The sequence below is a fragment of the Trachypithecus francoisi genome, unplaced genomic scaffold, assembly GCF_009764315.1.
Source record: "Trachypithecus francoisi isolate TF-2019V2 unplaced genomic scaffold, Tfra_2.0 Lachesis_group5, whole genome shotgun sequence".
Lineage (NCBI taxonomy): Eukaryota > Metazoa > Chordata > Mammalia > Primates > Cercopithecidae > Trachypithecus > Trachypithecus francoisi.
In genome coordinates, this window is record NW_022681470.1 from 37,771,934 (window position 1) to 37,786,358 (window position 14,425).

Here is a 14,425-nt window from a genome sequence, read left to right on the forward strand (position 1 = left end):
CAAACCACAGAAATAAAGTGTTTCACCAACAATTTAATTCACCAAATATTTACCAAGCTACTACCATGTACCAAGCTCCCTGTGCTAAGCTTTGCAGGAAATACAAAGGAAAAAAGCTAAGTCCCTGTTCTTAAGTGCTTTAAGATTGAGAAGCAGATAGAAGGTAGTAAGCAGAGGGAAACAGAAGGCAGAATCTGGTAGCTATTGGTTTTACGACAGAACTCATGCTCTGATGCAATCTCTGGTTCTTGTTTGCATAAGAACCAACACTTTTATGAAAAGGCTCTCATGACCACCCCAGAGGCTTCCACTGTCTTCCCTCCCAACCCGAGCCCCTACCCACCACAGGAAGAGAAGAGGGAAGTAAAAGGTCAAAGCAATACAGAGGGACATTGGGACCTTATGCTGCCCCAGCCTGTGGGAGGCCAGCCTCCATCCCGTTCAGTATTGTAGCTGACATGCAGGATAACACCTGCAAGGGAGGAGCCCATGGGGCGGGGATACTTACTCTGAACCCTACCAAACTGCTACACCCCAGCTCCAGGAATAGGGAGAAAGAAGTGCTAACAATGATTTTACAGAACAGGTACAATCAGTTGCTGGGCGTGGTGGCTCATGTCTCTAATCCCAGCACTTTGGGAGGCCAAAGTGGGAGGATCACTTAAGGCCAGGAATTTGAGACCAGCCTGGGCAACAAAGACCCTATCTCTATTAAAAAGAAGTGGTGACATGTGCTTGTAGTCCCAGCTACCCAGGAGGCTGAGGTGAGAGGACCATTTCAGCCCAGGAATTCAAGGCTCCAGTGAGCTGTGATCATGCCGCTGCACTCCAGCTTGGGCAACAGAGCAAAACCCTGTCTCTCTCTCACACACACACACATACGCACACACATACAATAACTAGTACAATCAGTTGCTCTGGGAGGCACCTCTCAGGGCCTCCTGTTTCTCTTAGTAGGCAAGGTAAGGGTACCCTGGCCTTGGGGTGGTCAATTCTAAAAGATAACCTGCACATTATGAGTTATTTCATAAGAGTTTTAGAGAGAAGAAAAATAGAAACCAACTTGCTTGCACAGAAGCGAACCCAACTATTTTGTGAGCTGATTTTTGTTGTTGTTGTTGTTGTCGTCTGATCTTTTTTCTTTTTTCTGAGACGGAGTCTGTCTCTGTTGCCCTGGCTAGAGTGCAGTGGCACGATCTCGGCTCACTGCAAGCTCTGCCTCCCGGGTTCATGCCATTCTCCTGCCTCAGCCTCCCGAGTAGTTGGGACTACAGGCACCCGCCACAATGCCCGACTAATTTTTTTGTATTTTTAGTAGAGACGGGGTTTCACCGTGTTAGCCAGGATGGTCTCCATCTCCTGACCTCGTGATCCGCCCACCTCAGCCTCCCAAAATGCTGCGATTACAGGCATGAGCCACTGTGCCCGGCCTGATCTTTTTTCTTAACTATGTGCTTATGAATGAGGAGGAAGGAATGAATATCATTAAGTGGTATTCACCCTTGCAAGATTCTCTATAGTGGCAAGGGCCGTGTTAGAAGATCCGAATGTAGGGGAGGTCCTAAAGGTGATGGCAGCAGCAGGTTGAGCAATCTGGAAAGACTTTGGGGAAGTGTTGTGTAGTACAGCTGTTAGACACAGGCAAGAGAAGCCCGCGGATATGGCCCCACATTCAGAGAGCCCCACTCTGGCCCTCTGCTACCCACATCCCTCCCCACAGAGCGAGGAATGCGTGAGGCTGAGGGGAGGTGGTCACCCTGTGTCTGGGCCCCTCCACTCTAGACCAGACTCCAGGCACCCAGGAACCTGGAGTTCCCCACTCAGCTAACTCAGAGCTGATGAGGTTTACACAACAAACTCTCACTTGGCCCATCCTCCTAAGGGTGGACTGGCTGCCCTTGAGGGCCCTGCTAGGCCCTTGGGGTGGCCAAGAGGTGGGAGGATCACTTAAGCCCAGGACAAGTTCAGACGAGGCAGTTTGTGGCCTGAGCCTGAATAAAAAAGTAGAGGTGTTTAATTGTGGGAGGCCCTTGGCAGTGCTGGAAGGAGCAAGAAACAGGAAGAAGAAGAGATGAGTCACAGGCTGAGGGCTGGGGACTGAAGGGAGAAACCAGCTTTCTCTGTGCTGCCCCATTCAGGCCCAGAATTTCACACAGCGTGAGATTTTTTAATTTGAACTTGGCCTTCAAAGCCATACAAAGGGCAGTCTCTCAAGGTGGGGGGATAGAACATATTTCACAGTTTGTTAGATTGATTTATTCCTTTTAAATATCTGGATCTCTGGTATGTGAGCCTCCATCTGTCATCTCGACTCAGCCATGAAATTTTAGGGATGATCCGGAAATGTTTTTGGAGATGGGTTTTGAGGACTGGGAAGGATTTAGATGGGTTAGAATAGCAGGAGATAACAGGACAAAAGGCTTGGACATGGGCATCTGCAGACACCAGCAGGCAGAGTAGGGGAAGAAAGCCATTGCAGCTGCATGCCTTCTATTTGCCAGCTTTCGTGCGTGGCATAGGGTGCTTAGCTTTCTTAGCTTGGGCTCCACCTCCCAGGCATTGCCTCTCCCCATGACGCCTGACACTGTGCTCCAGCCTTCCCAGGCCATCTGGTTCCCATGCACGCCCTGCCTTCTCGTGCCTCCTGCTTGCACATGTGGTCTCTGCCCTGCTCCCCCTGACCTCCCTCCTGTATCCCCTCCCAGCCCCTCTGCCTAGTCACCTCCTACCTGTCCCTGAGACCTCCCTAAGACATCACCTTCTCTGGAAGTCTCTCCTGAAGGCCCACACCAGCTTGGATCCCATAACACCACCCATAATGCTACCTTGAAACCACTTTGTCAGGCCCTAAGCTTCTTGGACAAGCTGAGAGAAGCTCGGTGTGGCAGCAGCAGAGAGGGCCAAGCAGTTTTGTTTCATTTTGGTTTACTTTTTAACCCTTATTACAATCCTTGTAACTAGTAAGAAGAAAAAGTGGAAAAAGAATGAGAAAATGGTTAACAGAGGTGGTTTGACATAATAGGAAAAGCACTGTGCTTAAAAAAAAAAAAAAAAAAATTCAGCTGGCCACAGTGGTTCATGCCTGCAATCCCAGCACTTTGGGAGGCCGAGGTGGGCAGATCATGAGGTCAGGAGTTCGAGACCAGCCTGACCAACATGGTAAACCCTGTTTTTACTAAAACTACAAAAATTAGCTAGGCATGGTGGTGCGTACCTGTAATCCCAGCTACTCAATAGGCTGAGGCAGGAGAAACACTCGAACCCAGGAGGCAGAGGTTGCAGTGAGCCAAGATCACGCCACTGCACTCCAACCTGGGCTACAGAGTGAGACTCTGTCTCAGATAAATAAATAGGCTGGGCGCGGTGGCTCACACCTGTAATCCCAGCACTTTGGGAGGCCAAGGAGGGCGGATCACGAGGTCAGGAGTTTGAGACCAGCCTGGTCAATATGGTGAAACCCCCATCTCTACTTTTAAAATATACAAAAATTAGCTGGGCATGGTGGCACGTGACTGTAGTCCCAGCTACTCAGGAGGCTGTGGCAGGAGAATCACTTGAACCTGGGAGGCAGAGGTTGTAGTGAGCCGAGATCACACCACTGCACTCCAGCCTGGGCGACACAGTGAGATTCTGTCTCAAAAAAATAAAAAATAAATAAAAAGTAAATAAAATAAATAGGCCATGCGTGGTGGCTCACGCTTGTAATCCCAGCACTTTGGGAGGCCGAGGTGGGTGGATCATGAGGTCAGGAGTTCAAGACCAGCCTGGCCAAGATGTTGAAACCCCGTCTCTATTAAAAATACAAAAAAATTAGCTGGGCATGGTGGTGAGTGCCTGTTATCCCAGCTACTCTGGAGGCTGGGGCAGAGAATTGCTTCAACCTGGTAGGCAGAGGTTGCAGTGAGCTGAGACTGCACCACTGCACTCCAGCCGGGGTGACAGAGCAAGACTCCGTCTCAAAAACATAAATAAATTAAATTAAGTAAATAAATAAATTTCGACTGGGCGTGGTGGCTCATGCCTATAATCCCAGCACTTTGGGAGGCCGAGGTTGGCGGATCATGAGGTCAGGAGTTCGAGACCAGCCTGGCCAACATGATGAAACACCGTCTCTACTAAAACTACAAAAAATCAGCCAGGCGTGGTGGTATGTGCCTGTAATCTCAGCTACCTGGGAGGCTGAAGCAGGATAATCACTTGAACCCAGGAGGCGGAGGTTGCAGTGAGCAGAGATCGTGCCATTGCACTCCAGCCGGAGCGACAGAGCAAGACTCCATCTCAAAAAAAATAAATAAATAAAAATAAAACATTCTCAGGAACCCAGAGTCCATAGGAGAGTTCTATTTCTGAATGACCTGGTGTATGCATGCATGTGTTTGTGTGCCTGTGTGTATACGCCCACATGTGCACCCACACAGGTGGAGTGGGGGTCCTCATTTGTTCACCAGAGGCTTCTTCGGTAAAAGAAGAGGTCTGTGTGATCAGGGTTTTCAAGCCTTCAGAGTTCTCGAGGGCTCCTGCAGGGATAGCTCCCCCTGTATCCCCAGTGAGTGTTCTTCCCCCTTCCCCTACAACCAGAGCAGCACTCTGTATTTTGTCTACAAGTTGAGATTACCTATAAAATTCCATCCTGCATTTGCAAACCTGAACGAGAAAGGCTCCAAGTCACTAGGCTGGAGCTCTAGTCTTGTCCAGGCCCTGGTTCCTGGGTTCTGTGGTTCTGTAAGTGGAAATGGCAGCTGGGGCCTGGAGGCCTGGGTACAGCTGAGTAGGGAGCACTCGTGTGGGGCTAAATGAATGCAGTTGAAGGATCTGGAGAGTCTGGGACCCTACGTGTCTTCCTTCTTTGCCTCCTTCCCAGGGACGCACTCTCTGAGATATTTTCGCCTGGGCGTTTCGGATCCTGGCCATGGGGTCCCTGAGTTTATTTCAGCTGGGTATGTGGACTCGCAGCCTATCACCACATATGACAGTGTCACTCGGCAGAAGGAGCCGCGGGCCCCATGGATGGCCGAGAACCTCGCGCCTGATCACTGGGAGAGGTACACACAGCTGCTGAGGGGCTGGCAGCAGACATTCAAGGTGGAACTGAAGCGCCTACAGAGGCACTACAATCACTCAGGTGTGCATGTGGCAGGGATGGACGCTTCCCCCACCCCTCAGAGGGCCCTGGGCTGACCTCCAATGAGCGGATGCTGACTTGCACCTGCTGTGGCTTTTGGCAAAACCTGGGAAATCCAGTTGGTGGAGTTTAGGGACTCCCATCTGCCTGTGCATCTTTTGAACTGTCCCTCTCTCCGCCAGGAGCAGTCTGTCATTTGTCCCACCCACTCTTCCCCATCTCTGTATCCATATCCACATCCCATTTCCACTCAGGCTTCTGATATGCATCTCCTTTCCCATTCTAAATTTGCCCATTCTGTATCTCACTTCCTGGTAGCCAGGCCTAGTGACTTGCTTATGCGTAATGACAGTAACTTTCCCAGGGGTATTTCTGGCTCCTCTATCTCTCTCCCTCCTTCACTGCACTCAGAATAGCCACAAAGCTTATCAGTCATTCCCATTACAGGATAATTCCCCAAGGTGGGAATTAGCACACTCCTTTGACAGGCAGAATGTACTTCACAGATACCTGCTGTCAGGTGGGCTTCGATAAGAGGGACCTCCTGGGGACTCAGTGATGCCACGGCAGGCCTGGAGGGTGACATACTGTAGACCAGAGGATGCTTCCAGCCATGCCCCAACTCCCAGCACTTGAGAGTCCACCTCTGTCCCTGTGTGGATCCCTCTGGGCTTGCATGTGTGTTCCAGGGTCTCACACTTACCAGAGAATGATTGGCTGTGAGCTGCTGGAGGATGGAAGCACCACAGGATTTCTGCAGTATGCATATGACGGGCAGGATTTCCTGATCTTCAATAAAGACAGCCTCTCCTGGCTGGCTGTAGATAATGTGGCTCACACCGTCAAGCGGGCATGGGAGGCCAATCAGCATGAGTTGCAATATCAAAAGAATTGGCTGGAAAAAGAATGTATTGCCTGGTTAAAGAGATTCCTGGAGTACGGGAACGACACCCTACAAAGAACAGGTAAAGAGAAAGAGAAGGCCTCATTCCCACATTGCCTGAACAACTGTTTCCATACGTAACTCTTTTAATCTAGGTTATATCCACTGTATCCTGAAAGCCATCTCTTGAGTTGGCCTATTGTGATATTGGCTAGAGCCCCCATGAGAACTTTCCCTGGTTACTTTTGAGCAGCATCTTGACAAGATTTGACAGTTCCCCTTGTCTTGACAGAGTGGAATACCTCCAAGGGCACCTTGTTTTGGGGGGTCTATTGAGGCAAATTCTTCCATCAATGATAAGCTGGGAAATTCTTTAGGCGATAGAGTAAGTCTTACAAACTGTTTAGTTAACAAAAGGCTCACACACCACCAGTAGGAATAAAAATCTGGATTTACCAAGACAAACAGAGGGTCTCTGCTTTACTAAAGGATTAATGAGGTTGGGCATGGTGGCTCACGCTATAATCCTAGCACTTTGGGAGGCTGAGGCAGGAGGATTGCTTGAGGCCAGGAGTTTAAGACTGGCCTGGGTAACATTGTGAGACCCAATCTCTATTAAAAAAAAAATGGCTGAGCATGGGGCACATGCCTGTAGTCCCAGATACTCAGGAGGCTGAGGTGGGAGGATCTCTTGAGCCTGGAAGGTCAAGGCTGCAGTGAGCCATGATCATGATCAGCCTAGGTCACAGAGCAAGACGCTATTTAAAAAAAAAAAAAAAGTACTAATGATAAGATTCCTTTCAGCAAAGAGTTCCTCTTATACCTTGGAGATATGATTCGGTTGGTCAATTTTTAGTTCATACAGAACTTTTCATGTATGATCTTGTTATTCAAAATTAATCATGTCTGTATGAGACTCCAGGAAACTCCTAGACGAAATGTGTGTGGGAAGAGTATGGGAAGCTCCCCTCTCCCGGCCTCTATCTACATTCAGTGTCCTAATGGATTTTCAAGCTTTTGGTCAAAACACATTCCTAAAAAAACAAACAAACAAAAAAAGAAAAAGCACTCCTAGAAAAGGATATTGGATTCATTTCTTACAGGCCCTGTCAAAATGCACAGTCCCTCCTAGTAGCATTTATTTTACTTTTAATGTTGGAAAGCCTTCTTCTGCTACCAAATATCATGCCTTGGTAAAGAGACAAGGAAAGCATTGTTGGAGTAAAGGCTCTTCTCTGTATTGGATTGGCCGATGATAAGGGAGGCAGGAGGCAAGTCAGAGATGAGCGGGAAGCAGTCCCCGCAGAAAGTGTCTTTGGTCTCAGTATGGCTGCATGACCCAATTTCAGCAAGAAACATTAAGGACAGGACTGTACGGAAAATTAACAGGGTAGTCACCAGGAAGCAAAGAACGTGGATACTTCTTTGGTGTCACTGCTGGAGCCCTTCTATGATATCAGTTTCTTTGAAGGCACAACCATGGCACGATCTACTACATATGTTTGTGCCTGATGGCAGTCATCAAAATACCAGCCCAAGTACACAAGGCAATTCAGAGCCAAAACTGAGTAGGGATGGCTGTGTTATTTATGTGCACTAAACACAGAGCTGAGAAGAAAGAGTTCTAATCTCCAGTCCATTACTGACTGACTTATAGGGAACAGTCACTTACACGTTTTGTGGGTCAGTTTTCCTTGACACATAAAGGTATTTCAAAGGTTACTAGTAAACAACCCCAGCACACTTTCCAAACAGTCAAAGCTGTATATCTTTCCCCCCTTAGAGGATGGAGCCTGGCCCAACTCTACATTCTTCACTACCTATCGCCTTGCTATTGTGGCAGGTACACATAAATAAGTTTGTTGTTGATGAACCTGAGTTCTGGGTCATTCTTAGCTTTAGAAGTTTTCTGCAATAAAGAAAAATTAGGAAAGCCAGTCGCCAAGTTCTAATATTATACGCTTAGTACATAAGGCACTTTGATTTAACTTTAGCTTCTTTTTCCTAGAGCCCCCACTGGTCAGAGTGAATCGCAAAGAAACTTTCCCAGGGGTTACAACTCTCTTCTGCAAAGCTCATGGCTTTTACCCCCCAGAAATTTACATGACATGGATGAAAAACGGGGAAGAAATTGTCCAAGAAATGGATTATGGAGACATTCTTCCCAGTGGGGATGGAACCTATCAGACGTGGGCATCAGTTGAGCTTGATCCTAAGAGCAGCAACCTTTACTCCTGCCATGTGGAGCACTGCGGTGTCCATATGGTTCTTCAGGTCCCCCAGGGTAAGGACAGGGATGGTGGCTGTCTGGAGAGAGCCTAGAGAAAGGGGTGAGCAGGAAGCCATGCTCCCTGCCAGGAAGGGGAGGGGAGGATAGATCACTGCCTCACCCAGTGTGCCTTAGAATGGGTCTTTTAAATAAGTGGTTCTCACACTTTTTGGAACCAGGACGCCTTCACACTATTAAAAAAATTATTGAGGACCCCAAAGAGCTTTTGTTGATGTGGGTTATATCTATTGCTGTTTACCACATTACAAATTAAAGATTTAAAAATTAAACACGAACGGGCGCAGTGGCTCACACCTGTGATCCCAGCACTTTGGGAGGCTGAGGCAGGTGGATCACTTTAGGTCAGGAGTTTGAGACCAGCCTGGCCAACATGGTGAAACCCCATCTTTACTAAAAATATAAAAATTAATCAGGCGTGGTGGTGCACACCTGTAATCCCAGCTACTCAGGAGGCTGAGGCAGGAGAATTGCTTGAACCTGGGAGGTGGAGATTGCAGTGAGCCGAGATTGCACTACTGTACTCCAGCCTGTGCGAAGGGAGCGAGACTCCATCTCAAAAAAAAAAAAAAAAAAAAAATCAAACACAATCCAGGCACAGTGGCTCACTCCTTGTAGTCCCAGCTACTCAGGAGGCTAAGGTGGGAGGATCGCTTGAGCCCAGGAGGTCGAGGCTGCAGTGAGCTATAATGGCACCACTGCACTTCCACCTGGACAACAGAGTGAGACCCTGTCTCAAAAAAAAAAAAAAATTAACACAAGAAAACGCAAGCACATATTCCATTAGCAGTCAGATTGATGAGTGAGAAGCAACAGTAAGGAAAATGGTGTTGGGTTTCCTGATGATCACAGGGACAAAAGTCCCAGAAAGTTAACACAGAAGGGACTTGTGAATTTTTTCTTATTTGCTTGCTTTCAGAATCAGAAACTATCCCTCTCGTAATGAAAGCTGTCTCTGGGTCCATTATCCTTGTCATTGTGCTGGTTGGAGTTGGTGTTCTAGTCTGGAGAAGAAGGCCCCGAGGTGAGAGGCACATGGAAGGGACCCAGGGGACTGCAGACTCTCCTGCGTCTCTCCAGAGTTTTATTTTCTGCACCTGCTGCTCCATGCTCCATTCAGAAATGGCTTGGCTCTCAGGCTGGGATCACAGAAGTATCCGGGACAACCCTCCCACCATGTAGGGGACACAAAGCATGGATAAAGCTTGCAGGGAGAGTGGTCTCTTTTCATAGGTGACGCCTGACATCAACAAAATAGTACAACATCTGTCCAGGGGAACTGCCCCCTAGAAGTTGGGTCAGAGAAGATATGGGGATCCTGATTTGTCTTTTTCCAAACCATGTTTTTATTATTAATTACTATTGACTTCTGAGGCAGTGCCCTTTGTTTCAAGACTTCAGTCAGTTTTCCCATTTTGACCACCATTCTTTCATCCCAAGCATATGAAAGTCCTTTTCCTTGTAAATTCATTTTTCAAATGTTAAATGTGTAAGAGTAGATACCTTCAGAGAATGGCACTTAGAGTAAGGAAAAGAGGAGGAGAAGTAGGAGATATATAGGCTCTTGATAATGTGGAATAACATAAATTCATTCAATAAGTATACATTATTGACCTACTGTGCTCCAGGCACTGTACTGGTTGCTGGGATATGACAATGAACAAGACAGACAGGATCCATGTTGTCATAGAGCTTACAACAGAGCCTGGTAAGGTTATCTCCTGCCTCTGGCTTCACTAATTGCTCAAATTGATCACAGGACAGTACTGATGAGACTATGCTTTGAACCCAAAGTGGACCAGAAGGTTGGTTTGCCTTCATAGACATAGACCTCAACTCCAATTCAGGTGATAACTGCACAAATGCATGTTGTTAGATCAAAGTAAAACCAACCCCTTTACTAGAAAATCAGCTCAGAGGCTGGGCGTGGTGACTCACAACTTGTAATCCCAGCACTTTGGGAGGCTGAGGCAGGCAGATCACTTGAGGTCAGGAGTTTGAAATCAGCCTGGCCAATATGGAGAAACCCTGCCTCTATTGAAAATATTTTTTTAAAAAATTAGCTGGGCGTGGTGGCACATGCCTGTAATCTCAGCTACTCAGGAGGCTGAGAGGAGAATCACTTGAACCCAGGGGGCGGAGGTTGCAGTGAGCAAAGATCTCTCCGTTGCACTCCGGCCTGGGCAACAAGAGCGAGACTCCGTCTCAAAAAAAAAAAAAAAAAAAGAAAAAGAAAAGAAAAGAAAATCAGCTCAGAGAGTTAATGGGTCGTTAATGTTTTCTTCATAGGTAAAGTACAGCACTAATCCTCATCCAATACATGATAGTGAAACAAACAAAATTTTTTTTTACAATGACATCTCTCTCTCAATAATTATACAGACTGTGAGTTCCTGCTTTTTATCTTACAGAGTTTACAAATTTGAGCTAAAGTTTGTCAAGTACTAAGAGAATCTTGACAAAACAGGCTAAAACTGTCGATGCCTGTTTCTCAGATTTTGCTGAACACTGCATACTTTATTTTTGAGCTGTGAGGAAACATTCTTGTAATCTGACTAAAAACCTCTTTCTTTTCAGAGCAAAATGGAGCCATGTACCTTCCGACACCAGATCGATGATTGCAGATCCCTCTTTTCCAGTTCTCCTTCCTGTAGGAGCCATGTTCTCCTCTGTCCCCCATAGACTCAAACCCAGTGCTTGAAGCTCCTGACCACACCCACAACATACATGAGGGTAATGGGATTGAGCATTTATGGCAGCAACATAGGAGCCACAAAATGTTCTTTGTTCTTTGGCTCCAAAAAGACTGTCAGATTTCAGCCTCTTTTGATGGACTGTTTTATCACAGTTGACTTTAAATACAGCTTGTCTGATGACACAACACTTCCCTACATTCCATTTGTCAATGATGACTTGCAACTAGTTGGAGATTCTCAGAGCAGGAAGGAATCTTTTCATCCAGAGCAGGAACTGTCTTCTGCAATGCCTTGGACTTGAGCCTCCAGCCTCCACTTGAACACCATGTGAAGGGAACCTCAATACCTCATAAAATGGCCTTTCTCATTCATCTTCTTTCATGGGAACATTATTGTACCAGAGCTTTGAATATCATGGGCGCCATGACTGTGACCCTGCAGGTAGGATTGGATCACCCCATGAAAGTAGCCAGCAGGTTTCTACAATGGCCTGGGAATGGACTGATTATTATTATACATTTTCTGGCCTGAGAGAAAGCCAGAGTCCCCTGCTGTTAACAGCAACCCTGCCTGGGAGCTTGGAATCTTGGTAATCTGCCTGATTGGATCTATGGAGGTAGTCTCACCCTTTTTTTCTTTTGTGGGAAATTAAGAGAAATAATTATCAGACATATCATCACTTCCAGTGGAACTACAGAGACCTGGACCCAGCTGCACTATTTTAGTGTAAAAATAACGGTATGGCTGGGTGCAGTGGCTCATGCCTGTAATCCCAATACTTCGAGAGGCCAAGGCGGGCAGATCACAAGGTCAGGAGATTGAGACCATCCTGGTCAACATGGTGAAACCCCGTCTCTACTAAAATACAGAAAATTAGCTGGGCATGGTGTTGTGTGCTTGTAGTCCCAGCTACTCAGGAGGCTGAGGCAGGGGAATTGCTTGAACCCGGGAGGGGGAGATTGCAGTGAGCTGAGATCGGGCCACTGCACTCCAGCCTGGTGACAGAGCGAGACTCTGTCTCAAAATAATAATAATAACAACAACAGCAGCAGCAGTATGTTTGGTGTCAGGAGAGGCTCAATTCTCATTTCTGCCTTTCCCATGCTGACTCATGGTAGCTGGGCATGACTTGCCTTCCTGCATAGGCTTAGTCTTCATACATATGCACTGGGAATCAATAGAAGCCCATGGTGAGGATGAACATCCCCTTAGTGTTTCTTACTCTGCCCAATCCCTGAGGCCTCACCTGACTCACCTCCTGCCCTGCCGTGTAGAGCTACCTGCCCTGGGGCTGCCAGTCACACATTCCTTGGTCATACTTCTCTGACCCCGTTTTGAGTCTGCACCTGAGCTTAATGCTTACTTCAGTGACCCCAACTTTGACAAGTGGCTTTTCTCCTGCACCTCAGGTTTGACCTCTGCTCTCTCTTGACCTTGACTGTGACATTTGACCTTTGGCTTTAAGCATTACAGCCTCAGATAAAGATACCTTCAGCCCAGGCACAGTGGCTCACGCCTATAATCCTAGCTCTTTGGGAGACTGAGACAGGCGGATTCCCTGAGCTCAGGAGTTCAAGACCAGCCTGGCCAACACGGGGAAACCCTGTCTCTACTAAAATACAAAAAATTATCCGGGCGTGGTGGCATGTGCCCATAGTCCCAGCTACTCGGGAGGCTAAGGCAGGAGAATCACTTGAACCTAGAAGCCGAGATCACACCACTGCACTCCAGCCTGGGCAACAGAGCAAGACTCCATCTCCAAAAAAAAAAGATACCCTCAGTGTGTCAGGCCTCTAAGAGCTCACCTGCCAGGCTTCTTCCTTGCTCCACTGTCCCGTTTAATTCCACATATGAAGCTACCACTGTACATCTCTCTTTTCCGGTGCCTGTTGAGTTGCATAGAAACACAGTTGTGTTTATTTTGTTTTTAGGGTTGCCATGGGCAATTTCCATGCTATCTTTTAAGCAGTGTTGCACTGTGAAGAGAAAATTAGCCCGGCTTGGTGGTGCAGACCTGTAGTCCCAGCTACTAGGGAGGAGGCTGAAGCACGGGTATTACTTGAGCCCGGGAGTCGGAGGTTGCAGTGAGCCAAGATTACACCATTGCACTTTGGCCTGGGTGACAGAGTGAGACTCTACCTCAAAAAAAAAAAAAAAAAAAAAAAAAAGGGATCCCTTGGACCCAAGATTTCCGAAAAACACTCAGACTGTGGGGACTCCTGCTGAGGGAGAAGCCCCAAACTGTGGCTTCAGGGGAATACACCAAGGCTCTCACTGAGGCCACCTTCTCCAACAAGCTCCCCTTCTGCTTCCCCATGGCTGGCGTGGCTGAGTAAAAAGGACACTGAGCACAGCCCATGCATGAACGCCTTGCCATGCAGCAGGATAAAACCCATAATGCCATTCAGCGTGCCTTGATTATAAATCTAGTTTGATTACAATACTAAGTTCTGGCCATTTATTCTGTTTCTGGTTTGTGAACCAACCGAAGACATGAGCAGGGCCTCAGCTAACCCACAAATAGCACATGTGTGCAAACTGGAAAAATAAACCCTTCTTTTGGGAGGACGCAGCCCAGGCCAGGTCACCCAGCTTGGCCAGCAGAACACAGAGTGGATTTTGGTCCCATTTGTTCCCCAATGGGGTATCTATCCTTGTGCAGGGCACAAGCTTACATGGCATTTCTGGTCATACCAATAGAAAATAAATAGAAACAGGCTGCACACCAGAATGAATGAATTGAATTGAAAGGGAGGAGTGATGGTGGAAAGAAAAACAAGTCAATTCATTTAGACTGGTAGAGCCAGAACCACTGTGTAGTATATCAGTATATCCAAATGGTTAAAATTCCCTGAAAGATGTTACATAATCCTATCATGGTGTTTATTTATGGAAATCTATTTTTAAAATTTTGTGTAATACTGCACAGTCTGTTTGCATGATCCCTTATACATAGTAGCAACTCAGTAAATACTTTTTGAATGAACTAGTACAGTATTTTAATTAGCTAGTCTTCATGTACTGGTACAAAAGAACAGTGTCATCTTACAGCTGAAGTCATAGAGGGGAAATATCCGATTCAGGATCATATAACATTCCAGGTGCACAGGATGAATGGTCCGAGGACTGGTCTGAATTCTTCAAAGGTTTCAGCTGTATTAACATTCTCTATCTAATAAACTTTATCTTGTCATTGCATTGTCTGTGAGATTAGTGATCTGAAACATTCCATTAATACCCCCACCCCATCCAACGCATATATATTAAAGACAAAGATAGAATTCAGAGGTTCTTACAGGAGGCACTGTTTTTCTTGAAGGCTACGAGAAGAGGTGCTGAGAAATGAGTTCTCAGCCATCTTGGGGGCCCAAATATCTGAAACCTTCCAGAAACATAACTAGTCCGAATTTACTTTACTGTCACCATTTGGGTATTTG

The 14,425-nt window shown here is 46.8% G+C and overlaps 1 protein-coding gene across 3 annotated transcripts in view; it reads left to right on the forward strand.

The window, feature by feature from the left end:
- The window catches only part of LOC117074679 (major histocompatibility complex class I-related gene protein), a 32,304-nt gene extending 20,113 nt beyond the window's left edge, over nucleotides 1-12,191 (forward strand). For 2 of the 3 annotated variants that reach the window (XM_033196384.1, XM_033196382.1), the window contains exons 2-6: nucleotides 4,862-5,122; nucleotides 5,812-6,087; nucleotides 8,014-8,289; nucleotides 9,212-9,316; nucleotides 10,870-12,191. In XM_033196384.1, the coding sequence (XP_033052275.1) occupies nucleotides 5,008-5,122; nucleotides 5,812-6,087; nucleotides 8,014-8,289; nucleotides 9,212-9,316; nucleotides 10,870-10,910 (813 nt within the window). In that variant the 5' untranslated portion in view covers nucleotides 4,862-5,007 and the 3' untranslated portion in view covers nucleotides 10,911-12,191. The remainder of the gene's footprint in view (nucleotides 1-4,861; nucleotides 5,123-5,811; nucleotides 6,088-8,013; nucleotides 8,290-9,211; nucleotides 9,317-10,869) is intronic. The other variant, XM_033196383.1, reaches the window with a different exon arrangement.
- Nucleotides 12,192-14,425: the final 2,234 nt, after the last annotated feature.